This window comes from Amphibalanus amphitrite, unplaced genomic scaffold (genome assembly GCF_019059575.1).
Source record: "Amphibalanus amphitrite isolate SeventyFive unplaced genomic scaffold, NRLGWU_Aamphi_draft 000612F_arrow, whole genome shotgun sequence".
In the NCBI taxonomy this organism is placed as follows: domain Eukaryota; kingdom Metazoa; phylum Arthropoda; class Thecostraca; order Balanomorpha; family Balanidae; genus Amphibalanus; species Amphibalanus amphitrite.
In genome coordinates this window covers 180507-207931 of record NW_024882106.1, presented here as the reverse complement: position 1 = coordinate 207931, position 27425 = coordinate 180507, and the positions used below count along the sequence as shown (strand labels likewise).

Genomic DNA, 27425 nt, shown 5'->3' with positions numbered 1-27425 from the left:
ACGAGTCGATTACTCAATTACACCGGACACAGTGGGCCAAAAACCGAATTTCGGGGCCAAAAATCGAAAATCGTCTCTGAAAACCGGAAAAGCATTTTCAGTTCAAAACAAATGCCCATTTCGGTTATAATGGGACCCAATGAGTCCAAAAAAATCGGTCGTTACTCAGGAACAAAATGACTGTTGCATAGTGTAATGCGCCCCACTGTGGGGGGCTGTTTTTGGCCCCCCTCCTAACTCCGAAACTACCGGGCCAGTTGTCAAAATTCCAATGGTGTCTGATAGCCCCTGAAAAGCTGTTGAGCAAAACCTAATTTCATTGACCTCATGGTCACCGATGACATCACAGGTCAGGTCAAAGTAAAAGTTATCGATGGCTGGCTTGTTTACATTTTGGGCTCTGGCCGCCGGCTTACAAGTCAGAGCAGGCTCATTTTTAGTTTATACACTCGTGAATAAGATGCTTTAGGCACTCTGATGGTACCTACTACCTACCCAACTTCAAACTTGTACATTGATTTTCAGGTCAGGGTCAGGTCATCACAGGTCACGGAAATCTTATAGCATTGGTCATTGGTCATGGTCAGCTAAAACTGCATCTGTCAGATGCAGTTTGAGCTCAGAAACACAATGGTGCTATTCCTATTGCTGTACGATATCAAATACGTACTGAAAAAAATGGATTTGAAAACTTATAATAGTAGCAAAATTTTTGCCATAATGCATATATAACTTGGCTATTTATGAAGATATCTGGCTACAACTTGCTTGAGTAGATCAAGGGTTTGTTTTCTATCACATATACCTATTCTGCCATCTTCGAAAAGCCAAAAACTTTTTGAAAGAAAGATAAAAATACATATTTTGAAATTTAATGCATATAATTTTCAACATTTCAAAATTTTGAAAATCCGAGATAACAGTTTGATAGCACAATACATTCTGAGTCCTCTCATACAAAGAAATTGGATCTAACTAAAAAAATGAGGTCTTGAGAGCAATTGCCGTAGTTCAATGTTTTGCGTCGAAATCGGCCGAACATGACGTCACTCTGACGTCATTTTCGGCCGATCTATGGTAGCTACGAAGCTCATATTCTGACACAGGATGTCAAAGTGATGCAGCCAAAGGTACTGAAATTTTCGCGTCGATGCGTCTAGCGGTTTAGAAGTTATGCAGAAAGACGGGGGGGGGGGGCTATGCATGAGCTTCCCCCTCCCCCAGTGGGGCGCGAGTTAATGCTGCTGTTCAAAAGCAAAAAAGATTACGTTTGGGCATGGGTGACCTCTGGCCTGATGTAATGACCTCGGACCGGATGTTATCTTTTTTGCCTTTACACGGCAGATTGTTATTACAAACTAATTACCTGCCTGCCTGCATTGCTTCCTATACTGCCTACCGGCACTTAGTACTTTGGAGTGTCATGTTTTTTCAATAATGTTTGACCTTGCTCTTATATTCCAGCTTATCTTACCTCAAGTGAGGATTATAAACACCTCCTTATGGTAATCATTATTTTTGTACAGTAACTGAAGAAGGTTATAATGGGTGTAAATTTCGTTGGCCTTGTGCCTAGTGCTTCTTTTGATAACAAGGTTCCTGAGTGCCCACATGGTAAGTACTAAGTAACAACAAAGGTTGATAATTATTATGCCCCAGAGACAGTAAGTTGTTGAACTGTATTTGTTTTTGTTTTGTTGGGTTTGGCTCTTTTGGTCTGATGAGACCATTTCAGAGCCAGAAGGATGATAGGATCAGGGGAGACATTGGTCTGGGCGCGCACCCTGGTGAGTCGCCGGGACTGAGCCCGTCCAGTTGAGAAGCCACCCAGCACTCACTGCACTTAGCTACGGGGTGCTCTTATGGGATAGTAAGTATGATTTCAGTACTTAAGCGGTACACACTACACGCCATTAACTGGAGAGAAAATGAATTGGAATCGGTCATTGCCTTGCAACAAAATGCATTTACTCCACTTTGTCCATGGCTTATTATGGCGGGGCTGTATCACACGCATACTTGAGGCATTTAGCACATTAACCTGGCCGGGCCCAGTGGGACAATTACAATCACCGCAGCCCGAGGAGGGGCTCTTTTCGCCCCCGCCCCTATCTAACTTCATTAACCCGCGCCCCGTAGGGCTATCGGCGGATCCTACCACCCGAAGGGGGCGACCCGCCCCCCCCCCCTAAGATCTCGGAAATTCGCCGGTCGATTTTCAAAATTCAAACGGTGCTCGATAGCCCCACCAGGGAACTACCTTGTGACCTAATTTCATTGGATCGGTTCAACCGATGACGTCACAGGTCAGGTCAAAGGTCGCATTTTCACCGTTTACAGGTATTTCAAGAAATGTGTTGTGAAATCGAGTAAATTGGTAGGTATGTTCTTGAAAATCATCGATGGAAATTTGTTCGTCAAACACTTTTTGCTATCTGAGGTAACTGATACCAAGTCAGGTTACAGAGGTCAGGTCACTGAGGGTCACAATATGAAAGTGTCGTATGATGCACGTTTTATTGTCCATTTTACATGACAAATGGGATTATGTGGGTCAGGCAACCTTTGGGGCCAGTTTAGGTCATGTTCTGGTGAAGGTCAGGTCAAGATCAGGTTAAATTAGGTCAAATTTTAAAGTTGACATTTTTGCACAAAATGGGTAGGTATCGATTTCATGCAGCTCGTCACGGGTAGTCTAATGGTGGTCTTTGTTTTACGCCACGTTGTCTAGAATTGCTAAAAACTGAGTTGGAAAATTTGACGTCATCATTTTTGAACAGTACCTATTTTCGCCATAACTTGGCCAAAAAAGAGTTATCAATCTGAAATTTGGTATGTGAATAGAAGCCGGTGGCTACCGTCATATAGATGATTTTTTTCGAAAGTCGAAAAAATGGTATTTGTTATTTTGTCCAGAAAATTACTGTTTTGATTTAGGGGGTAAAAATCCAAAAGTTTCAAAAATCCGAGATAGCAGTTTTATAGCACTGTCAATTGTACAACTTTTATGTCAAACTTTTTTTCCTGTATCTTCTAAGCTGTAGGCCTGACAGCTCTTCCGGCGAAACCATTTTTTGGGTCGAAAATGGCAGAGCATGACGTCACTCTGACGTCATTTGTCGCCAACCTACCAAAGCCTCTGGAAAGTTTTTGGTCACAATGTGTAAAATTGATGTCTGGAGTTGTCCTGACATTTTGCACAGTGATGCAAATGGGGTTCACGAGTGGTCATAAATACCAAAAAGTCAAGTTTACCAAACCGAGTTATTCGCTATATGGCTAACCAAAGAAATGTTTGGTGCATCTGAATTCACATAGTTTTCATATTTTTGTCAAAGCCGGCCTCGTGTATGATTGTCAGAAGTCGTGACATTTTCTATGTCGTAAAATGACTGTCAGATACTCGCAACTTCAAACGCCGCTAGCGTGCGTTCATTTCATACAAATGACAAAAATTATACATGGCAATGATCCCTTAACCCGCGACCGCCTGGGGGGGGGGTCGGATCCGACCCCCCCCCCCTCCGTTTTTCTTGAATAACTCATGAACCGCTCACACTATCTACTTGAAACTTGGCATACCTTCTCCCCCATCAATTTGACGTCTCCTGTGCAATTTTTAAGAAAAAAAAACAATTTTTTTTAGATATATCGATTTTAGTGATGTAACTACATGGCGTTTTCAGTCAAAAAATGGTAAATGTTTAAAAAATCGCCAAAAATCGAGGTTTTAAGCAAATTGCAAATTTAGGACATGAATAGACGCAGCTTAACGAGTTCTTTAAAATGGCTATCTCGGATTTTCCATAAAATGCGTTTTTTTACCCTAAAAATTCAAAAAACTATATTTTTTGGAAAACAGCTAATAAAATCCAAAATTTTGGGAATTTCCAAAAAACCGGAATATATGCTATAGAGCTCTATTAGAACATTAGATGTCCCAAATTTCAACTTTCTATCTTGATTTTTTATCCCCAAATTGTAAAAAATAGCTCCAACATGCATAGGGCATGGTGACGTCATAAGCATTTTCGTGAATTAGAGGCACTTCTGAACATCGCATGTGAAAACAAATGGCACCACTAGATTCCTGGGACAAAGCTCGTCTAGAAAAGTGCGTTTTTATGTCAAAAATATAAAGTTGAAAAATTTACCTTTTTTCTGGGCCCTCGTTTAGTTATGCATGGTATAAACGATTTTTATGCTTTTAATGCACAATTATCACCAGCGCAGTGACTTGGGGTCACATATAACCATTACCATCGGATTCGGCGTGAAAAAAATAAGCCATAAAACATGTGTCGCACGCCCATGTAGCAGAAAGTGAAAACCGTGACCTTTCGTGACCTGACCTGACCTTGACCCGTACTTAGTATGACCCCTATACGCACATGGTACATTCACTAGGCCTTTGAGGTCATTTTTGGTGAGTTTCGAGCAGCAGCTATCGATTCCGCTGTCCGTAAGCCTAATCATGCAAAACCCCAGAATTTGACATTTGACCTGACCTTGACCCGAAAGTTGACCTCAATCTTAAAATCTTAAGAGTGCTTTGGGAAGGTCTCGTAGAGACCTTTCGAACGCCGCCTCGCGGGGCTCGATACGACCATTGGTTCTCGAGATAACAGGGGGGGGGGGGGGGTCGGATCCGACCCCCCCCCCCCCCAGGCTGTCGTGGGTACGGAAATAGCCCAGGCGGTGCCGGGTTAAGCCTGCTGCTTCTCATGCCGGGTCACAAAAAGGCGTATCTTTTTTGGTTTGGCGGTGATCTTATCATTTGTCATCATGTTGCAATCGCAGTTTTTTACTATGAAATATTTGCTTTCGTTTCGCCTACAGCAGTTAACACAGTGTGTGGCGTGTGCCCGTTAGTGCACCATACCATATCATTCCCTAACCATTTCTGAGTCACACTGTGAAAGAATTAAGGCGCTAGCACAGGGCAGACCGGTGCTATTGAAGTTTTTGTCCGGCGCGGTCGGGTGTCGCGGTCGGGGCGGATTATTTTCACTGCAGATCGCAATTTCGACAGACGTGTAACTTTGAACTGCTATAAGTAGGTCAAATATTGACCTTAAGTCAAAAGTAATATGCTCACTCGCGAGATCTTGTCAAGAGCAATCCATTGGTTGTTGTCGCGAGGCGATAGGACACTTCGTTTAGGAACAGCAGAGGGATGCACCGACGAACCCCCGCTGAGGCCGCCCGCCCGCGGCGCAGCCGCCCGGGCTGCCCACCGCGCCGCGGCACCCGACCGCAACGGACGAAAACTTTAGTAGCGCCGGTCAGCCCTGTGCTAGCGCCTTCATTTTTTCACAGTGCGGCTCAGAAATGATAAGGGAATTATATGGTATGGTGCACTAACGGGCACACACTGTGTAAACTGCTCTAGGTGAAACGAAAGCAAATATTTTTAAGTAAAAAACTGCGATTGCAACATGATGACAAATAGTTAGATCAACGCCAAACCAAAAGAGATACGGCTTTTTGTGACCCTGCATTAGAAGCAGCAGACCTTGGGGATCATTGCCATGTATAATTTTTGTCATTTGTATGAAATGGACGCACGCTAGCGGCGTTTGAAGTTGCGAGTATCTGACAGTCATTTTACAGCATAGAAAATGTCACGACTTCTGACAATCATACACGAGGCCGGTTATGAGAAAAACATGAAAGTCATGTTTTTCAGACACCCCAAATGTTTGCCTGACTGGCCATATTACGATTTATTCAATTAGGTGAACTTGAAATTTGGGCCTTTTCGGTATTTATGGCCACTCGTGAGCCCCATTTACATCACTGTGGTTTGGTGGCGATATCTGCAGCCGTTTAGGAGATATCAACGGAAAAGGGGGAGAGGGCCGTTTAAGGGGGAGAGGGAGAGGGAAAAGGGGGAGAGGGAGAGGGCCGCCCTAGCGGTGACCTTGACCTCCGCCGTCTGGTGCAGCTCCAAAGCCAAGCCGACGCAGCCGGCGTGGAATTGGGAAGGCTCGTGCTACCCCAACTCGGCACAATTGTCCACCCCTGTTTGTGACCAGTTACGCATACCATGTAACTTGTAAGACCCATCATATGGCGAGGTTTTCCAGTCATCCAAGGTCATTCAAGGTCACATGAGGTCAACATAAACCTGACCGTTTCCGAACAAAATGTATGTCATTCGACTCGTCTTGACACGAAGAATGCGTCGGGATCACTGTCTTCGTTCTAGGATCCTTTGTGTTGAAGTTATCTGCAAAAACTAAAACCCCAGCTCGGGTTTGTTGTTGACTTCGGGTCACCAAAATTACTTTTTCTAGCTCATAGATATGGTTCACAACCATGCTCGTAGTTTTTATCTATCTCTAAAACTATTATAAGCAGCGTTTGTGACTTTACTTCTGTGATGTCAAAGTTTGCCGTGCAGGGGTTTAGAAAAATTGACCCGGTGACGTCATCGAGAGGCTTAGTTCCAATGTTTTACTCCAGATGATGTAAAATTGATGGGGAAAAGGTACTGAAGGTTTCGTGCTCCTATCTTTAAGCGTTCGTGAGCTATCGCAAATATTCGTCAGGGGGGGGGGGCAAAAAGCGTCCCCTCCCCCGGGCCCGCGAGGGCTCCATCATTGATGGAGTAAACCAGAAGCACGAGGGAGCGAACCGCGCGCTCAGTCGTCCAGCTGCCTCTCACGGGCTCCACCCGTCTCCCCCAGCAGCCGGTAGCTGACCCGCCCCGGGTCACACGGCAGGGGCGCGCCGAGCGCGCACACCAGGGAGGCGCCATGGGCGGCACCAGGCACGCCACAACAGGTGGTCTCAGCTCAGCCCTCCGTAACAATAAGCTGGTAACCAAAATGCCTGCACTATCGGCAGTTGTGGATGAAAGGAAGATAGGCGGCAGGTGCCAGTACCAGTACTCTCCCGATAGTGAGGACACTGGCTCGAGTCGTTCCGGCGCCTGGCATTGAATTTTATTCGGTTGAGTAATAACTAATATGACCCGTGTTCGGCTTTGATCGACATGCCAAGTTTGGCCTCGAAAGTCTCGTGATTCAACTCAAGATGGGCTGGTCGGACGGTAAGGGTGCCTAACAAGCTCTGCTTAGCCGTGGCTCCGCTCAGCGTGGCCTCATCCTCTCCATTCAAATAGCTCAATTTATATTCGAAAATGCGCTGGTGGCTCAGAATGTTGCCTTTGCAAGGCAGAGCCAATGTTTGTCTTTCAGACTCCATGTTGTCACTATGGATTAGGGCGATGAGCCGTACCTATAGTGGGTCCCGCCGGCGCCGTTACGTTTTACCTGGGGCCGGAGCCGCTACTGCCCGGAGCCGGAGCCGCTGGAACAGTTCCGGAGCCGGTGCCGGGGCCGGAGCATTCAGCCGGAGCAGGGCTGTCGGAAATTTATCACGATTTAACCGCACTCCTGCACAATAGAGTTTACTATTTTCATGTCCCCAGGCTTTAAATTTTAATAGACCCTGACCCCGAGCGTACTGAAATATTGACCATTGAAGTTTTGAGCTGGGAGGCAGAAACATGTTATATAACCATCATAGATCCTACGCTGTGATCACTGCAGGTAATCCCATGCGCAAATCCCCCTCACATATCACCGGAAATTTTCATCATCTTCGTCCGAGCTCATGTCTTTCCTCCACTCAACTAATGCGTAGGGGAGAGTGGGGCAAAGCGGCCACCCTAACGTTTCTAACGATGCCGACGCTTGATTTTTAAACTTGGAAAGATTCTTTCTATACCAATGTGATCCCTATTAAATTGTCTTTTATTCCAACTGCGTTTCATTTCCAAAGGCGTTCACATATGGGAGATATTGACAAAACTTTAAACCTATAGCATATTGGCCACTTTGCCCCATCCCTGAGGCAAAGCGGCCACTGGCGACTTCTCAAGTCCCGATATGAGAAACAGAATAGTTGCCTCATGCACGACTAGGGTATTTGATGGTGACAATGTTTAAGGGAAGATGGATGTTTACTTTGTTATCTTCCCACCTATTGCTAAACAAAGAAAGAATTTTCTTGGAAAAACATTTAATTGCATAATTTGGTAACTCATGTAACCGAAAAGTGGCCAAGATGAATGCATGACGACACATTTGAATATAAATAATGTTTTTATCCAGATGGAAACAACTTATGACCAATTGGGGGCTGGCCACTTTGCCCCGGCCACTTTGCCCCGCGCATACCGTCCGAGACAAAAATATTCCAGCTCAGCTATTAGTGGGGTAAAAAGCATTAAAATTGGTAGAAGGCATGTACGATAACCACGCAATGCATGGACAAAAACGCTTATAAAAATTCCAAACGGTTATGGAATAAAATAACATTTAAAAATTGTAAACATAATTGGTAACCTGGCAAGAAATGCTTTTCCGTGTTTCACAGAACAATGGCGATGGGCCTGAAACCCCGGTCTGGCTCATTCGAACGACCGCAAAGAGAAGTATAATTGGAAATCATAAATTGGAACTGACGCCAGCTGTGGAGGGCTAAAACGATGGATGGCCGCTTTGCCCCGGGTGGCCGCTTTGCCCCACTCTCCCCTACCTGTCTGGATTGACGTTCACAGTTCTCGCCGATTGCGCCTGCATCAGGTTATTAATTTTGCAGCGCGACTCATGAGTGGTCTTCGAAGAAATAAACACGTCTTCTGCCCCCTGGTGCACTCGGCTGACCTGACATTGGTGATAATATCACACATCGAGAATCAGCCGACGTGCACCGCGGCGTACTGAGAGGGCCCCGTCTGCCCCGGGCTCATTGCCGGTGACGTGCTCCCCCAGAAATGCAGCGTCAGATCTAGTGATTACATTTTTTTTTTTGATGGACGGAAACCAAACAAAATACCAATTAAAACAAAGGAAAAGGAAGAATGTTTTTTTTGGGGGGGGGGTGACAAAATTCCCGAGTGAAAGCTTGAGAAATTGACGGAAAAATACCTTTTACCGATTCCCAAACATTGAACATTAGTTGGGATTAATAGAATAAATCAGTGGAAATGGCAATACCGATTCGGTAACGGCGTGGTAACGGTTTACCGTAAATCGGGTCTCCGATTGACATTGCCAATCAGAGCGGTTGACGCGGGCGCGGCCTTGTTTGAACAGGTATTGAATAGCCCGGATTCCGATGGGATGTCGGGCGCCGACCATCCCCGTACAGGCCCATGTACAGTGCAGCCCTGATGTGGAACTAACTGCAATGGCGCCGATCCCCCCCCTCCGCACCAGTGCAGCCCTTATGTGGAACTTTCTGTAATTGCTCGCCGAACATCCCCTGCAGTGCAACCCGTATGTAGAACTTTCTGTAGCAGCATGCTGGACATTATAAGCTAGTTACTCGTATCAAAGGCGGCGGAACGGGGGGGGGGCAACGGGGCACCTGCCCTCCTTTGATTTTGGCATTTTAACATTAGCCCTATGGGCGTTGCATGGAAAGAATGGGACCAAAAGTCGGCAGTGCCCCGCCCCCCCCCCCCTCCCATTAATTGAAGGTGTTCCGCCGCTACTGACTCGTATGTATACTGCATGATAAATATAGCCACTCGCATTCTATAATTTGGCACTCCGTGGATCAGGGAAGCGTGTCAGAAGTGTTCAGTTCATTGCTGGAGCCGTTTCGGCAACGTTGTGGAAAAGCAGTTTACAATCAATCAAATTAAATGGCTGTTTACTAGCCTAACCTCAACATGTTTCGGTAGTTGTGAAGCTGGCCTCCTTTGAAGTTCTGGTTTTGCACTGTCATCTGAAAAAAGCTCTGTTTTGTCCCTGCCCAGGACCGATGCTGCTTTTCGAGAAGGCGGACGACTGTGGCTCGAAGGCGGGCCGCCAGTTTTACGCGTGCGCCGCGTGCCGCGACCGCAAGCAGTGCGCCTTCTTCCTGTGGCGGGACGAGCGTCTGCCAGCGGAGAAGGTGCGCCAGTGGCGTCAGCGAGCCGCAGGGGAGTCGCGCGCCGCCAGCCACCGGCAGCGATACGACAGGTGCGCACCGCCCCCGGCCGGCCGCCAGCGCGCTGCCGCCGAGACACGCGTCTTATCCGCCATACGGAGGACTTGATTTGATACGGTGTTTGCAGTTTCGGGGTATTTTATTATCAGTGCTGATCATTGATCACGAATGGATACCTTAACCTATAAGTTCTATGGAGTCCACATATCAAGCTGGTCTGTAGGCATTGCTATGTATCCGGTATGGTACGATGTGATACTGTTATTCTAGATTAAATTTCTCAGGAAAACCAAGTTAGCGCGCATCCTGCCAGTATAACCTTTATTCAACAAAATCCGCCCTTTTGCCGTTTCAATTCGGAACCGCGATATAATTATATCAGATACAGGAACAAAGTAAGCGCTCACTGTAAGCGGATTTGTGGCTGATGCTCCATGCTAAATCCGTTTATTATGCGTATTTGCTTGCTCATATGTCCATGTTAAATGTCCTACTCATTTCTGACATGTAAGGAGATACCCTCCTTTCAGGCCACAGGCTCATTACATATCACTGTGGTTTCCAGTGTGCATCTATTTTCTGCGGTGTAATATTTGCACAGCGGAATCATGCGAGTCGCACCTCTTCTCAGTACGGCGCTAATACAATACCACCTATATTTGCCAGCTCCCACATGCATCCTTGCTAGGGGCCTTATTATTGTTAAATACAAAAATACCCTACCCTTGTGTGGCTGGTGAGAGCGCTGCACGCGAGGGCGGTATGCCGCGCTGGGCAGCTCGGACTGACGACCTCTGGCGCGCGGCAGGGCGCGGACCATCCTGAGCGGGGGCGGCGCACAGTACTGCCTGACCTGTACCGCCCTGGTGCCGGCCTCGGCGGCGGCGGAGCACAGGAGCCACCCGACTCGGCCAGCCGACACGGAGAGCGCCCGGCGTCCGACGCAGGTACGGCGCCGTATGAACAAACCCTCAGATCCCGGCAGCAGCTCCGGCCGGGCAGTTATATCTGTCGGACAGTCGCTGCGCCTTACTTAGCCAGGCTGACACAGCAGCTGTTCTTGATCTTTCTCGCCTGTCGTTTGTTTCCGGATTCGTATCCATAATGACTTATAGAGTAGTCTATGGTTGGATCTGTGCCTTCGGTGCAATATCCTGAACAGGGCCGTCCCATTGTCTTGGAAACTGTGCGTCTTTGTGTATTTTCCGATAGAGAATGCTCGTAGTTTGGCCAATTTCACGCCAATTATTCTACTCGAATGCTATCCTTTGCATAACAGTCCTTGTTTTATCCATCCATTTATTCCGGTTCAGTTCAAGTCCGAGAAATGTCCCGACGATTGTATGCGAAAGCTGCACGGATCGCTCACTGCCACTGGCTAATTATGTACTTCTATGCCTACCGTGGTGATGAATCGAGATTCACTCACGCTTCCTCCCATTGCCACTATCTGCTGCCGCCCCCCCCCCCTAGTCTATCCCCTCCCTGTGGTTATCTACAATCACTGACCACCACTGCCATCCTGTCTTCGGCAGCTGCTGCGTCCCCGCGCCTGTAACAAGTCGTCGGCGCAGTACCTGTTCTCACCGGACACTGTGACCGTCCTGGACGGGGTGCTGGGTGCGGCCGGGGTGCGCCGGGTGCTGTGCTGTGGCACCCCGCGGCTGCACGAGCACCTGCTCAGCGCCGGCCAGCGCGACAGCCTGCTACTCGACCTGGATGAGAGATTCGTGAGTCCCGGAGAGTGGAGGGAGGTTTGATAGTGGGAAAAAGGAAGAGTAGGAGATGAAAAAGAAGCGACTGATTCACGCCATGACGATTTTTATAGTCATGCGGTGGCCTTTATCTTGAGTCGTTTTTGTTCATTTTTATGTTCATCCTTTGGTATGTTCATTTGTTGGCTGGTGTGAACAGGTCGTCCTTATTCCAACCAAAACGACTGAACAATGAAAACAATTAAAAATAATGCTAAACACCACTGCCATATCTCCAAAACGTGCTGTGGGGACGGTACTTTCAGCTTATTCAGCCTCACTGCGCAGGTGAGGTACCGGATCCGCTAACCGGGGAGCAAAGCGGGGGCGTGATGCTGCACCTGTTCGACTAACTTCTGGCCCACCGCATTCAACGGGCTGGAACGAAATGCTTGAAAGTGGAGGTTAATTATCTTATTGTATATGTAGTACCGGGGGTTTCGTGTTTATGTTTTCAAAGCTGCGCTTGATAAAGATAAAGATCCGCCAAACTTCGAAAACAGCAGATGCTGCCTGTTCTCTAAACTTGAAGAGTTCGTACATCTAGCGCCCAGGGCCTCCTCAGCAGGTACATCTATTCACCTTCGCAAACATTAGCTTTTGCAAACTTGCTCTTGTTTTCGTTGCTTATTTTTGCAGCATTTTATTACATTCCTTAAGTTTTCACCGTCTCCGGAAAATCGTGACCCTTGATGCTCGGCACAGGTTCAGTATACCTCTTGACAGGTGTGTCACATTTCGCTACGGCGATGCTGATTTATTGGGCTTTGACTTTTGGTCACAAGATGCCTTACATTGCATTCGCGACGATGGCATACATAATGCACAATTTCCATAAATATTTTGTGTTTGTAAAACTCTCGCCGACAGTATATACATGTTTGCCGGAGATTGAGACGGGGTTGGTTTCCGGCCGTGGTCGGTCCCGCGGGTGTCGGCCTGCAGCGTTGATTCGGCACTGACTCCCACCCGTGCTGTGTGCAGTGGCGATTCGGCACTGATTTCCACCCCTGATGTGTGTTGGTTGACGCGAGTGTTGCGGAAATTAATCCCTTACAGTTGCGTGCTCTCTCTAATCAGTGGGAACACTCTCTGCCAGTGAGTGAATGCCAACCGTCTTTGGTGCTGTGGAATTGGGAAGGGTTTGATAAGGCGTGGCTGTACCGCCCACCGCGACCGGAAATTAGATACATGATATCAGCCTGGCTTTGGTGCATGCAGTACGTCAACTAACCGACCAGGTGAATGAGAGATGAGCTGTGCGTAGAACGCAGCATAATCGGCAACATTAGCACCTCTGGTTGAGAACTATGGAATGACATACTTAGAATGAAAATGTACATGGCTTATCGAGTTATCTGTGTTTTATGCCTATTGTCCAGTCGTCAAACGTATTTGCTTAAATTGGCTTCTCGTTGTTGGTCAAATCAGTTTGTGTTTAGTCTAGCACGGGAAGCTTGACCACTTTTTCTTTGTAACATTTCGTTTCACCTGCCTATCACTCTCGATCCCCATTCCCCTTTGTGTATTTACCAACGTTTTGGCGGTTTTCAACGGTACATAGATATCAATTTACATCGCTTTGCAGGCACAAGCTCGCACTTTGGCACAACGTGCGCCTAACAACTTAACAGCGAATGAAACGATCATCTTGAACGGACGGATGAACGATGTCATAGGCTTCTGTATTACTGATATGGAGTAGTCTATGACGATGTCAGCCCACCGATTTTGCCATATGCACACTTCCTTTTCCGGTGCACCAGCGCCGAATGGCTCGCCTGATTTATGCTGACGTCACTTGGTCCGGTCGGCCACCAATTTTATGGTAGCCTCGGCTTGGCACAATGGCGAATTCCGTCGTCATTTTTCTTTACGTTCAGCGACAGGGTCGGTTAGCTTCTGCTTTAGGGCTTTCTCATAACCTGTCGGAGATTTATTGCCCGGTGCGGCTGGGTACTGTGTCGTTTAGCGTCGCCGGCTGCCCGCCGCTCTGGTATGTACCATGCCGTGCGCTCACAAACGCATGATTGTCTGATCGTGCGGTGTTTGTAAACACACAGACGGTTCAGGAACTGCCACAGCGGCTGCTGGGAAACACGTCTCAACAGGTGACTTGAACCAACAGCGGACTGTCCAAATACAGATTCAATTTCAAGTCGTCACCGAAATTTGAAACACGTCCCATTGCGGCCGGTTATCGTTCAAGATGTTCCACACAAATGTTTCACGAAGGGTTTTCATAACGTGTGGGTAGCTTTGAAATTGTAGCTTTCGATACGTACCAGGTCAAGCCAGGTCATACCAACCTCCCAGCCAACTTCTAGTACTTACAGCCTTTTCTGGGGTATCTACAGGTAAACTACATCAGTACGTTAAAGGGAGCCTCCCACCTTCAAAAAAGTTAATGAATTGGCGTAACAGGGATGTCGCACGGTTTAGAAAGAGCAAAAAACGAATATCTTTCAAATTTCACCGAAAAATATCGACCGATTTTCAACGTATTAGGGGAGAGTGGGGTAATTTGGCCGGTGGTGTAAATTGGCCGCCCCCACCTGTACGAAAGCTGATAAAAGTGAATGAAATAACTTTAGTCTCTATTCATTTGTCATCGGCAGAACTAACTCGAGAACAAATGTCAACTTTCCCCCTCTTAGTTTTATTCAAAATTAATGAAAGGTGAATAACGTTAGAAAATGGTAACTTTTACTTCCGTTTAAAAATTTGTATAACATGAAGTACATATTTGGGCTGTAAACGAATTCCAACATCATAGCGCCATTTTTGAGGGTGTTCAGCGGTTCCAAGAGCAATTTCATCTAGTTCTGTACAGCCATGACGACTTTATAGACAAAAAATTTCAGAATGGCAATGTGGGCCGATTATTTGGCCGGGACTAGCGGGGCAACTTGGCCGGTGCGCTCAGAGTCACTATGCTGGGACGGCCGAGTTGTCATGGTCAATTATACCATAAAGGACATAATTCATGACCAGCTTTGACTATACCTTGATGCCATATTTCCTATTGGACAGCTGTAAGGGCTTGTGACGTCATCAAAGGTTACCTAACGCTTTTTTGCTAATAAATACTTACAGAAAAAAGATACAGCCGCGCAAATGGTCTCATTGTGTTCAGCTCGTCAAGGCGCATCGAATGATATACATGATGACCTTGAACTCACGTAACCTTGAGGTCAAGCAACCTGAGGTAACGTGACCTGAAGCCAACCTTTGACCTTGACCTCTCGAGGTCAACACATACATGTTTCGACGCGGAATGACGAGAGAATTACGATGGTTTTTTTAGTTTTGGCCTAGCTTGATTACTTCAAAAGTTATTCGTAAAAAACTGTCATCGCATCATAGAGCCGCTATTTTGACTATTTTCGACCCCTGTGACGGCTGAGTCAACCTTCAAAATGCTTCAAATGCGTCGTAGGACACGCGTCATTGCTGAATGTGAAGCTGACTCGCCTATAACAAAAATCATGACCTCAAAGTTCAAACTAACACCGGCCAAATTGCCCCACACCCCCGGCCAAATAACCCTGCTAGTGGGGCAATTTGGCCGCTTTGCAGACCTTTGTAATACGCCACAATTTCAATATAAGTAGTTACTCAATCATTTCAAGTTCACTGTCCAAGAAAGTAAAATGTGTGCCACACCTGTCAGCGTTGAGAAAAAGCAGAAATATGTTGTCGATTTTAAGTTACATCCTTTTCTAAAAAAGCGGCCAAATTACCCCACTCTCCCCTACACTTTAACTTTTGTTTACTTTTTGGGACCTGAGCTGTTCCTACGACGTCATTTGGAAGCAACAATTTGGTGTCTTAAAAGTGCGGCACTTGCGGCAGATGTTGCACGCAAGTAGCATATACCACCACTGCTTCACAAAGACGTTAGTATAATGTTTAAAATCGCTAGATCTGCGCTGACGTCACAAATTAAGAGGGGGCGTTCAAATGCCTTAGCCCCTCTGAATCCAAAGTGCTGCAATTTTGAAATTAAATATCTCTGAATTAAAGCCTTTCTCGATGTTGTGAGTGCCCAAACTGGCAAGTGCGAACCAGGGACCCCAATTTGACCATCTCAACTCAAAACTAATGTTACGGGTGTTAACCCTCGCCGGCACAGCCCATTTTGCGTCCTTCGACGGCACAAGGGGGGGGAGGGTTGGTACGACTCCCCTTTGCGTTTGGCCCCTGATCGAGCTAGAGCTTCGCGGAAAAAACGAGCGTGTTGCCCATCACGAAAGGAAGCCGATGATATCCAATTTTAAGGTCCTAGGTGACTAGGTCATCGGGTGACCTTCCAGGTCAGGTCAATGACCCGAAAATCGGGAAAATCGGGACCTTTAGGAAAGTCGTAAAGTGTGGCTGCTATTGGGTTTTCCGGGGCGCTGATCACGAATATCGTGTTAGTTTTGATCAGAGATGATGTCTGTAATGGGGAGGTCGCAAAATTGACCTGACCCTAGGTCACCGATATCAAAATTCTGAGATATACGTTCTTTTTAGATACTGTTACCCTTATCAATCTCTGAAAGTTTCAAAGCGATCGGTCACTCGGTGTAGCTATGACAGACATTGAAACTTTTTATGAGGTGAGGTCACTTCAAGAGACCTGGTGACCTGACCTTGAATGACCTTGGTCTGAAATTTTCACAACATGTGTAGAATTGATGTATGATAAGGTGTATCAAAAACGGCGGCGCGTTTTTGAGATATTCGCGAAAAACCACAAGGGGGGTGTTCAAACACCCCCCCCCCCCCAGCAGGGCGCGGGTTAAGGTGGGATGGTCAGTTTACCCTCGCGCAGGGCATTTTTCATAACACAGCCTGGCGGGGGGGGGGTCGATGCGACCCCCCCCCCCCGCTTGCGTTTGGCTCCTATGGCACCTAGAAACACCAAATTTGGTAGGTAGGTGGGTCCCCTGGAGTTCTCGCCCCTGTGCAAATTTGGTTGCTCTTGGTCAATATTTAGGTGGGTTTTGGGGGGTATAAATGTAAAAATTTTGCTTAAAACCGGTCAAATGTTTTTCGCTAATAACTTTTGATCTAATTAAGATAGAGCAAAAAGAAAAGCACCACTGCACTCAGCACGTCAAAGCGCGTCAAATGATATACTTTTTTGCTTGCTTAAGTGTACTTAGTGTTTTTCTTAATTATTAAGTAAACTTTAATTAACTAATTAAGTTCAAGCTTACCAAATTGCATCATGTCGCATATCATTCGATTCGGCTGATCACCAGGAACACAACGACACAATTTTTTAAGCTCTAGCGTCATTATGTGCCAAGTTATTGGCAAAAACGTCATTTGACCTCAGTTGACCTCATTTGACCTGACCCATGGATAACTACACCAAAAAAGAAGCACCAAGTGACCTGCTGTTAAGTACTGTAGTTTCAAAGCACAAAAGTGGTAGAACGAAGCTGATATCTCCAGTATTTTCCGAATTTAGTATTTTCCCATAGGCTTAACATTACGACGTAATGACCTCTAACTGACCTCAGGTCAGTGGCATCAAAAACCCGAACTATATGTTATACAACTCGGTGAACTTAGCACATCCTGAAAGTTTGAAGGAAATCAGTCCAAAACTGTGAGTTGGACAGGTGCAAAAAGAAAATTGAAATTTGACCATGACCTTGTACTGGGTTTTCGGACCTGGTGACCTGACCCAAGGTCACTTGGACCTGAAATTTTCAGGTCATATGTAAAAAGGCTGCCCCATAGGCTGTGCCAAATTTGGCGGTGCTGCGCGCCGCCGTTTTTACGCTATTTTCGAAAAACCTTGGGGGGTCGCATCGATCCCCCCCCCGCCAGGGCGAGGGTTAATTCATATGCGCTGGTTATAGTTTTTATCCGATCATATTCCACAGAACACATACATCCTTATACATTTACATATATTGACTGCCTCGAGGCGAATGGCTCACAGCTTTCATTCATTGATTCATGTGACAGTGCTTTATCTCTAACTTTTCTGTATTCGGCACGAAGTTGTGCCTGAATCGTCTGTTCCCGACCGGAAGTGAATGGGAAATATTCAATCATAAGTATTTGACATCGGATCTATTCAAGACACTCGTGCTCGCATGCCAGCCTTGCAATGCCACTTAGGTGTGACTGTCCTAGTCTGTTAAAAGTAAGCTGAATGTCTCGCGGTGTCCAACAGCGCTCCGGCTGCCTCATTGGCATTCCGGGGTCACGCCTGGCCGGAGGTCGGGAGACAATTGGGTTAGCCTACTGAGTAGCGCCGCGCTCACTGCGTTACACTGGCTAATGAGCATCGATCGCCGCTCATTGCCGTCATTGCAACTCGGGTCTCAATCACGTACTGCATAGTGCGCCACTGCGCATTCCGTAAGCCGAAAATCGACTTAGCAGGCTCATGATCATTCCATGAAATGTTTCTTCTGTATGTCTTCCGGCGCCAGAAATGGCTGACGATCTTTTCCGAGAAGTTGTGAAGCGATGTTCGATGTTAAGTTCTACGAGTTGGGTAAATTAGTTCAAAATGGTGAGCATGTGGGGGCTGTAATTGTTCGCTTGAAACTCCCTTGGCGCGGCCCCACGCGGGCGAGTGTGGACACTCGGTATTCTGGGAGTAAAGACACCATATTCAGAGTGGGGGCATTCCCGGAAGTGTGAACACACGGTATTCGGCAGGCGAACACGATACTGAGGGAACGCCAACACCGTTTATTGTGACTGGAGGCCCCGTTCGACCGCTGGCACTAGCAGACAACTAACACTTATTGATCTCTCCGCTGGTGAGACGGCCTGTGCTGACGCACTTGATGCTCGTCTCGCCGGCGACACGTCTTATTGTTGTCTCGTGAGTACGCGCGCCGTCAGGCTATACGGTGAGACGCGTCGTTGTACTGTACGGGGAGACGCGTCGTTGGACTGTACGGGGGAAGCGCCGGCGGACTGTACGGGGAGACGCGCCGGCTGAGGTCGAGCTGCTCGCGCGCCGGAGACCTTCGTCGAGCCTCGCCAGCGGCCGGAGAGCATGATACAAAGTTGGCAAAGTTCGTTAGCAGTCTAGTTGTTTATGTGGCAACGGACTAGTTAGAATTCAGTTTACTTTTCCACAGAGCAGCTAATGAATGTGTATTGTGTATGTAGGTAAATGCTGGTATGGAGGCCTGTCAAATGTGATTAAAGGGACTATCCCACCTTTAACATGGGGTTTGAGTTGAGATAGCAAAGTTTGCGGCGAGGTTCAGAAACCACTATCTATCTAGGTTGCAACCCCCGCGGCCTCTTGGTGTTGAAGAAATTCGTCCCCTTCATTTGAAAATGGGCCTTGTGCAAGGCCCTATCTTCAACATGGAGCGACCGTTAGTGTGACGTCACCTCGTTTAGTCATTCTGATTTAAATGGGTTTGTTCGTTGAAAAATCGCTTAAAACTTGGTCTGAACTTTGTTGTGGTGCCTACAGAGTAAAAAGAATCAGCTTTATGACAGTAATGTGGCCTGGGGAAGGAGGTACTTTTCGGCTGTGACGTCACATATTTGAAAGTTTGTGTTTGGAATATGGGAAGCCTAAGATGTTTAATGAAAAATAAATGCCAGAACCGTGTTCTTGGTCATCCAATCTATAAAGTCGGGCACAATTTAACTGGTTTTAACAACATTTTAGAAGGTGGGATAGTCCCTTTAAATGCTAGATTTAAATGTCATGTTTCATAATTTTATGCTCATACACCTTTCGAACTCTATGCCTTTGTCGATTTGTTGTAAGCTTTACCGATCCCAACTGAGTTCTATTCGTTTTATCTGTGAATTATTCTTCCACTGAATATCCAGGCGTGTACCGGACTGCATCTAGTGAATACATTATCGCTCCTCTCTCTCTCTCTCTCTCTCTCTCTCTCTCTCTCTCTCTCTCTCTCTCTCTCTCTCTCTCTCTCTCTCTCTCTCTCTCTCTCTCTCTCTCTCTCTCTCTCTCTCTCTCTCTCTCTCTCTCTCTCTCTATCTCCCTTTCCATCTGTCTCTGACTATGTCTCCCTTGTTCTCTTCCTTCTTCTTTCAACATTGGAAAACATAGCAACCTAATGAGTTCAGTGTCAAGTCCTTCTCCTGGCCCTTGTGCGACACGTGGTAGCTCTCAATTGAAATGGGCGCCTGTGAATCTGTTGTGGACACTGTTTGGGCAATTTGTATCGTTCGTGTGGTTTCCGGTAAGTGTTGTCACTGCAGAGAATGATCGAAGTTGCCCTTTTACAGCAGGGCCTGCCCGTGGGGATATATAATCGTTCTCGGCGATGGAGCTGCCCCTCCTTCTCTTTGCGCCCGCTGACGGGGACGCCCCTTTCCGTGTCGCCAGGAGGAGTTTTGGCCGCCGGAGACGTTCTCCGTGTACAACATGTTCAACCACCACCTGATCAGCGAGGAGGGTCACCGCGCCTACCGCGAGTTCGTCCAGCGGGACGGCGGACGGGGTAACCGACTCTGGGCGGGGTGGGGCACCGCGGGGCTTCGACGCGTTGTGGTCATCACTGCCCTTACTTCATCGATTTAAGAGTTATTGACGATTGGATATTGTAGCTTCCAGCTTGAATCCGCAGCGAAATATTTGAATATGCTACAAAATGCTCAATTGTTCAATGGCTCAGGCTTCACAGTACATATTGTTTGAAACGATTTAGGTATCATCTTTGTGTGGGTTTGCAGGTACGTACACTGCTAAGTTTTCTTCTCACTTTTGCTGGATACGACTTTGATTAGTCTATGCGTGTCGTGAGTTTTCCGTCGCCTGCCGTGTCTATGGACCCTTTATGTGTATTTGACATCTACTATGTTTTTGCATATTAGGTATCTACCTTATTTGTGGACCCTGTGCGCCTTTCGACAGGTTTGGTCGTGTTTGATAAACCTCCATGTCTGTCTGTCACTGTTTGTGGACTTTGTCCGACAGGTCTGGCAGTGTTCGTGGACCCCCCCCCCCCCCCCGTATGTCTGTCTGTCACTGTTTGTGGACTGTCCGGCAGGTCTGGCAGTGTTCGTGGACCTCCGTATGTATCTGTATTGTCACTGTATGTGGACTGTCCGACAGGTCTGGCAGTGTTCGTGGACCCCCCGTTCGGGGCTCGGCTGGAAGCCCTGGCTCTCACTCTACGCACCATCGCTGACGAGTGTGGCTCTCAACCGGCAGGTGAGGCATCTAGTCTCGGGTAGGAACAGCTACAGCTTGTGATTCATTCGACTACCCAGGCCGTTATGCTTCTTTGTATAGCACAGAGCTGTTTATTCAGTTCCTCATTGACGGGGGCACGCCGTGGGCTGTTGTTTTCTGTGCGTGTCTTAGACGCAGATTGAGTGCCGACGGCGCGGTGCCTTTCATTTGTGGAATAACTGGCTAGGGTCAGGTATTTGTGTAGTATTCTGACAACTCTGTGGGTACCCGTCAGGTAGCTCAGAGCCTCAGGTTTCCAGTGGTTAGGGCCCCGGTTCTAGTCGTGCCAGTGGTTGACATATGAAACTCGTGGCAGAATGGCCTGTTGTTATTTGGAGCAAATGTAATCAGTCAGACCATGGTTGCAGGACACCTTCTTGAGGAGAGGACACTTATCTCTTGCATGATGCACATCGTGTGCTAGTTTGATTTTGATTTTGTTTAGCTGCTCGGACTTAGCTGACCAAGTACATAGAGTCAGGCATTGACCTACAAGCTTTCTAATGCGTTTTCTTTCAGCGTTAATCCGTCCATCCAGAATATTGGAAGCTTTTTTAAGATCTCGTCATCCTTGTATTGCTACTAGCTTGTATCGTGGTGGTATCGTGATCCTTCTATTGAAACCTGCAAGTGGCTGGGAACCGTATTGCATCCGTCCTTCCCGTTTCTGCATTCTCTGGGAGTAATGACTCATAAAACATGTGCTGCAGTCTGCACTCTGCACGTTTGCGTTTTTGGGATCAGTGCTATTCGGTGGGGTGGCATGACCTAACTCCGATCCCCCTGTGTATGGCACTTATCTCTGTTAAACGTGACACGTCACCTCCCCATTTTTATGCTGGACTCGAGTGCCTATGGTTTTCAAGCAAGCATTTCTTTGAACTGACCGTATAGTAAGCTGCGAGAGGGATGAACACTGGCCTTGCCAGAAAATGTTTGCATTACGGAAGCTTTTTCTAGCCTTTTTCCCGTCGCACTGTGGCCATTACTTAGGAAGCTTGGGAGTACCCCCTTCCTGGCAGTTGGCACTGAGGGGTGATCGAATATCCCAGATAGTGAAGGGGCTATTGAGGCGAGTTACAGGATATCCCAGTCAGTAAAAGATAGATATTCCAGTCAATGAAGGCGGATGCTTCAGTCAATGTCAGCATTAGGTGGGCATATACATAGCATGTCCTGTTGGTAGGCTGCTCTGCCATTCCGGCACTGTCATGGACTAGAAACGCGATATTTGCGTGGTAAAAGAGGAGCATAAATAATGATCAATGTTGAAGTGGCATTAACATAAGAACGAGTCGTAGACTGTTACATAACAAAATTATTTTCGCTGGAAAAATCTACAAACTCATTTATAACCTAGAGCTTCGCTGAAAAAATCGACAAGCTCATTGACAACCACAAGTGCATGACTCAGGGTTATTTCCCGACGGTGTGCTTCGTTTTGGAAGTGCACCTCTTTCTTCAACCTACGGTCAATCACCGCCGTTTAGATGGTTGAAGAATGTGTCCATTTATTTTTTAGTTGCCTTTGCTGTCCTGATATTAGGGGAGAGTGGGGAAAGATGCCCAGGGTTTGACTATGTCATATATTATTCGAAAATGACGATCGGAAAGCCAAAACTTGGAGTTTCAACGGAAGCCGACATCATTTTTCTCCAAAAATATCACACTTTCGTGCCTGAAATATGATAACTTTTTTTGCTATTAAGCATTTTCCTGAAGAAGTGAAAGGGGGCATCTTACCCCACAGGGTGGAAAAGACGCCCCCTGGCGTTGGGTAAGATGCCCCCTGCACTATAAGTGACATAAATAGGCACGTGAATCGCCTGAACGAATCAGTAGTCCCTTCGAGCCTGCAGTAGACACCAAACGTCATCATAAGGGCCCTCAAAAGTAGTCGTAAGGGGCTTCAGAGGTCATCGTTAGGGCCATCATAGTCCAGCGTGGCCAAACAAGCCTCCGTGGTGGCGTTCGGAGACCACTGTGGGGCCCTTATAGGTCTTCATGATGCTTGAGGGCCCTCGAGCCCATCGTGGGGACCTCAGATGCCAGCGCGGCCCGTGGAGCCAACGTGGGAGCCCTCAAAGGATGTCGTGAGGGGCCCTGGAACCAATAATGGGGCCCACAGAGGCCGTCGTGAGGGCTCTCAGTGTCAGATGCCGCCCAAAAAGTCGCTGTGTGGGCCGAGAGACCGGCATGGAGAGCACCCGACCGTACCGGACTCTCAATAGTCCCAGATCGGCTTTTGTCTCTCATCACAAGTATGTAATAAATGATTTGACGGGCTGCTTGAAGGACAGCCTACGAATTTAGGGGGGCGTCTTTCCCCATCAGGACAGGGGGCATCTTACCCCAAGGTACCGAAGTAACATTAAATCAGCACAATTTGTTAGCCATAAAACTATACCCTGAAACAAACTGTTTGGGACACAGTACACGCATGTTAATGTATCACGACTATAGCAAGGGACGCAAAAATTATCTACCTTCTTTGATATTTACAATGTTTTGGCGCCAAAATATTTTTTGAAAGCAGCAAATAAAAAACATGCAATCACCAGCCAGCCGTTGCCCAACTGAGCTTCGCAAATTTTTGTGCAGTTAACAAGGCAGGCTTCCGCTTTACGCTAAGAACATTAATTTCCAGGTTCGATTCTTTGTTTCCCCGCTAGAGGGGGTCTTTCCCACCCTGGGCATCTTACCCCACTCTCCCCTACCGCTCGAAGGACGGGCACTGTCAGTCACTTCAGTCGACAATGCCGCTGGATCATATCTTTACCTGCACAAAATGCATCTAATTATAGTTCGTTTTTTCTAAGTTCGACCCTCACCGTAAACATCTTTTTGAACAAAGCACGAGATTTGCTAGCTGAATTACTTAGAAAACTGGTTAGCGCACATTGTACTGGAGGTATGAATAATATTTTCCAAATAAGTTTTTAGCACCAATTATATACCCTTATGTTAAACGCCGTACGATTTATTGATTAGTTCAACTATAATTTCTGACAAGTCGTCTTTTTCTGTGGGGTTGTATATATAGGCAAATGCGAGCTAGGAGTCTGGGAAATAAGAGCAAGGAAGAAATCATTTTGAGTAAAATTAATCGTCTGTGAAATCAATGTGCGGCAGTCAGTTTTCTCAGTAATTCAGCTAGCAATTCTCGTGCTGTCTTAAAAGAGACGATTACAGTGAGGGTCGAACTTAAAAAAAAAACGAACTTTATCGTGGTTTTACGATTTGGAGGTAAACTAACTTCAGTAAGCACAGGAAGCATTAATTAAGCTTTTGATAAAATTTAGTGAATTTTACGGGTCAAAGACGTAAGAAAAAACATTTTCAGCTTTCTTCCAGCCAAATCAACAGCGAAACCCAGTATCATTCAGCACGCATTTTCAGTCAGATCAACAATCGACTGTAACACTGAGATGGTAAATGGAATGGCGATATGATGATATGATGGCGAACGAAACAGCCCGATAAGGTTTAGGTTTTATTTTTACTCGAGTTAATCCGACAAGAACCTTATATGTTTTATACGTATAATGTGAATGGCTAAGTGAGGTTAAGTTGACTGTATACGTCTTCAGAAACGTATTGAATAAAAGATATAATGAGTAATGACTACCAGCAAAACAAAGTAAGACGGCTTGAAAGCCTCAAAGGGATTTGTGAAGTTGATTTGAATCAAGCATTGAAATGTTATACTCGTAGCAGTTCATACTCAAACCAAGGTAGATTATAATAGTAACTGAAACTTTCATACAACATATAATAACTACGAGCAAAAGGAAGTAAGGTGACTTGAAGGCCTCAAAGAGAATTGGCAAGTTGATTTAAAACAAGCTTTGAAATATTTTCATAACATTTTATACTTACTGAAACTAAGGAAAAGTACAACCGATGGCTTTTGTTCAATAGTTAACCCGCGCCCCGCTGGGCTATTCAGCCATACGCGCCCTGCTGGGGGGGGGGGGGCAGATTCTGCCCCCCCCCTGTCTAACTTCCGAACCGATGGTCGTAGAAAGACGGGGGAAAACGGCAATCGAAAGCTCTCAACAAGGCGGATCTTAGGAGCCCAAATTTTTTTGCTTAAGTAGGTCAGAGGTCAGGTCAAGGTCAGGTCAAGGGTACAAAATGCAAGTTTCTACAGTATCGGCCTTGCACCGTAGTTGCCGAAGAATGGACTGAGACTGATTGCCCTAAACGTGTTCTTAGACTACCAAGACAATATTCGTTGCACACAATGTCATTCAAAGGTCAAGGTCAAGGTCAGGTCAGGTCAGGTCAGGTCACCAAAAACAAAATATAGAAAAGGGCATGTGCGACACATGTTTTATGGGTCATTTTACTCATGGAATTCAATAGGCACACTCAATAAGTGATATGGACCACCTCTGGATGAATTTCAGGTCGAGGTCAGGTCAAGGTCAGGTCAAGTGAGGTCAAATTTTGAAGTTGGTTGTTAAGGCCTAAAAAGGTGTCTATCCGATGCAGTTTTTCACGGCGAATCGAATGGTGCTATTTTTGTTTCCGTACGAGGTCTAGAACTTCCAAAAAAATCATTTTTCAAAAATTTTGTGTGTCGTGACGTCATAAAATTTTGAATAACTCCCACATTTTTGAACCGATTCTTCTAAAAATTGGTATGTAGGTGCACATAGACCAGTTCTTTGACATATATTCCGGTTTTTTCGATAAACCCAAAATTTTGGATTTTATAAATATTTTCCCAAAAAAAGTCAGTTTTTTGGAAAAAATTTTGGCCAAAATCCAAAATTTTCAAAAAACTGAGATAGCCATTTGATAGACAAAGTAGAATCACGTATAACCTTTTTTGTTACGTCTTGATTCCTTTAAAAATGAAGATGTTAGCGGCGTTTGAAATTTTGCCGTTTTTGAGGCGAAAATGGCGAACATGACGTCACTAAAACGTCAATTTCTCAAAAGTTTTCCGACGGATTTCGCTCAAATTTTCAGGGAGCGTGTCAAATTGATGTATGATAAGGTACTGAAAGTTTGACGTCGCTGGCGTAACGCGTTTAGAAGTTATTGGCGAAAAACGGGAGGGGGGGCAGATTCTGCGCCCCCCCCCCCCCCCAAGCGGGGCGCGGGTTAAAACACTATTCGCTAGAACTTTGTTTTTGGATTGAAAAAACAGATCAGAGTTCCCTGACAATTTTGCAAAAGCTTCCTGAGATCAAAATAGAGGCTGAATTTCATATGATTAGCCAGACCTTGCGATAATTGTCTTTTCTTTCATTCATCAGTGTGCTGTCCTGAATAGGCTTTTTTGTTAGCTTCGGTACTTTTTCAATGAGTTGTTGCAAGGGTGATTCGAATCTCTCCGACTGCCGATACAGGATGCAGGTGACCTTTTGTTTGCCGAGCGGCGGCCCTGGCGAAGGTGGCATTTGCAGTGCGGCTCCCTATAGTTATTTCTGGCGGGCAGGGTCAGTGTCAGCGGGGCCACACAGGGAGCTCAGTTTACACAGCGCGCGACGCATTCACCCGGCATCAGTGCGGCTATTAACGGATCAGCGCACTATGGTTGGAAACGGCCTCACGGATGGCCGTGGGCAATTTCGGAATATATGTATATTTGGGGTGTCATTCTGTTGGAAATTGATGAAATGTTTTGAATTGGGCAGAAAAAAATTATTTAGTTGCGCATTTAGTCTCCATTATTGTACGTGGAATCGGGAGTTTCTGATAGTGGCTTTTTTGGTGCGCCGTCAAAGGTTTAAACAACCGCGCTGGTGATAGCATGTGGAGTACCTCCATGACGTTGTAAAACTGGATTATTATATATCAAAATAATCCTTGTTATGTTGGCTATCGAGTGGAGTGACTCTTTTTCCCATGCGTGTTCAAAATCAGGAACGGCATTGCATTCTGTTTGCAGTGTCACCACAGCAATATTTGCAAAATTACGTTTATGTTTCATTGGACATACAAAAAGTTCTCCATCGACCTCCATTGAGCTTTTTGGCAGAATAAATCTCTGTTCAATTCTGCGTAAGGGGAACGTAAAATCAGACTGCGCACTTGCGCGCAAAATCGTCCGTGAAGCTTCATCTCCCGAGGCGTACCTACCCGTCGCTTCGTTAGCACCAGGTCGGCTCGTCAGTCTTGCAATCGCTTATCCTTATAAATGATGGTAAGAAGCAGGGTTGCGGAGTCGTGGTGGCGCCAAATCCGACTCCGACTACGACTCCGACTCCTGACTCGTTGCCATGACTTCGGCCGACTCTGTCTCCGACTCCGGACCCCTGCCAGTGTTTCGGAGTCGTGATGGAGCTGTTCCGATTCGGACCGACTCCGACTTCCACTGCGGGCTCCTGACCGACCCCGACTCCGACTCCGACTCCTGGCTCGTTGACATGACTCTGGGCGACTCTGACTCCGACTCCGACTCTGACTCCGACTCTGACTTCGACTCCGCACCCCTCGTAAGAAGTAACTGCTCGCCCCTGCACCTGGAGTATGGATATCGTGCAAACGTGTATGGATATCATGGAGTATGGATA

The 27425-nt window shown here is 46.5% G+C and overlaps 1 protein-coding gene across 4 annotated transcripts in view; it reads left to right on the top strand.

Annotated features, from left to right (window-relative positions):
* Window positions 1-27425, top strand: part of LOC122363268 (rRNA N6-adenosine-methyltransferase ZCCHC4-like) — a 50717-nt gene that overhangs the window by 2144 nt on the left and 21148 nt on the right. For 3 of the 4 annotated variants that reach the window (XM_043332320.1, XM_043332321.1, XM_043332322.1), the window contains exons 2-7: window positions 1465-1614; window positions 9779-9983; window positions 10760-10898; window positions 11487-11681; window positions 20047-20161; window positions 20776-20874. In XM_043332320.1, the coding sequence (XP_043188255.1) occupies window positions 1545-1614; window positions 9779-9983; window positions 10760-10898; window positions 11487-11681; window positions 20047-20161; window positions 20776-20874 (823 nt within the window). In that variant the 5' untranslated portion in view covers window positions 1465-1544. The remainder of the gene's footprint in view (window positions 1-1464; window positions 1615-9778; window positions 9984-10759; window positions 10899-11486; window positions 11682-20046; window positions 20162-20775; window positions 20875-27425) is intronic. The other variant, XM_043332323.1, reaches the window with a different exon arrangement.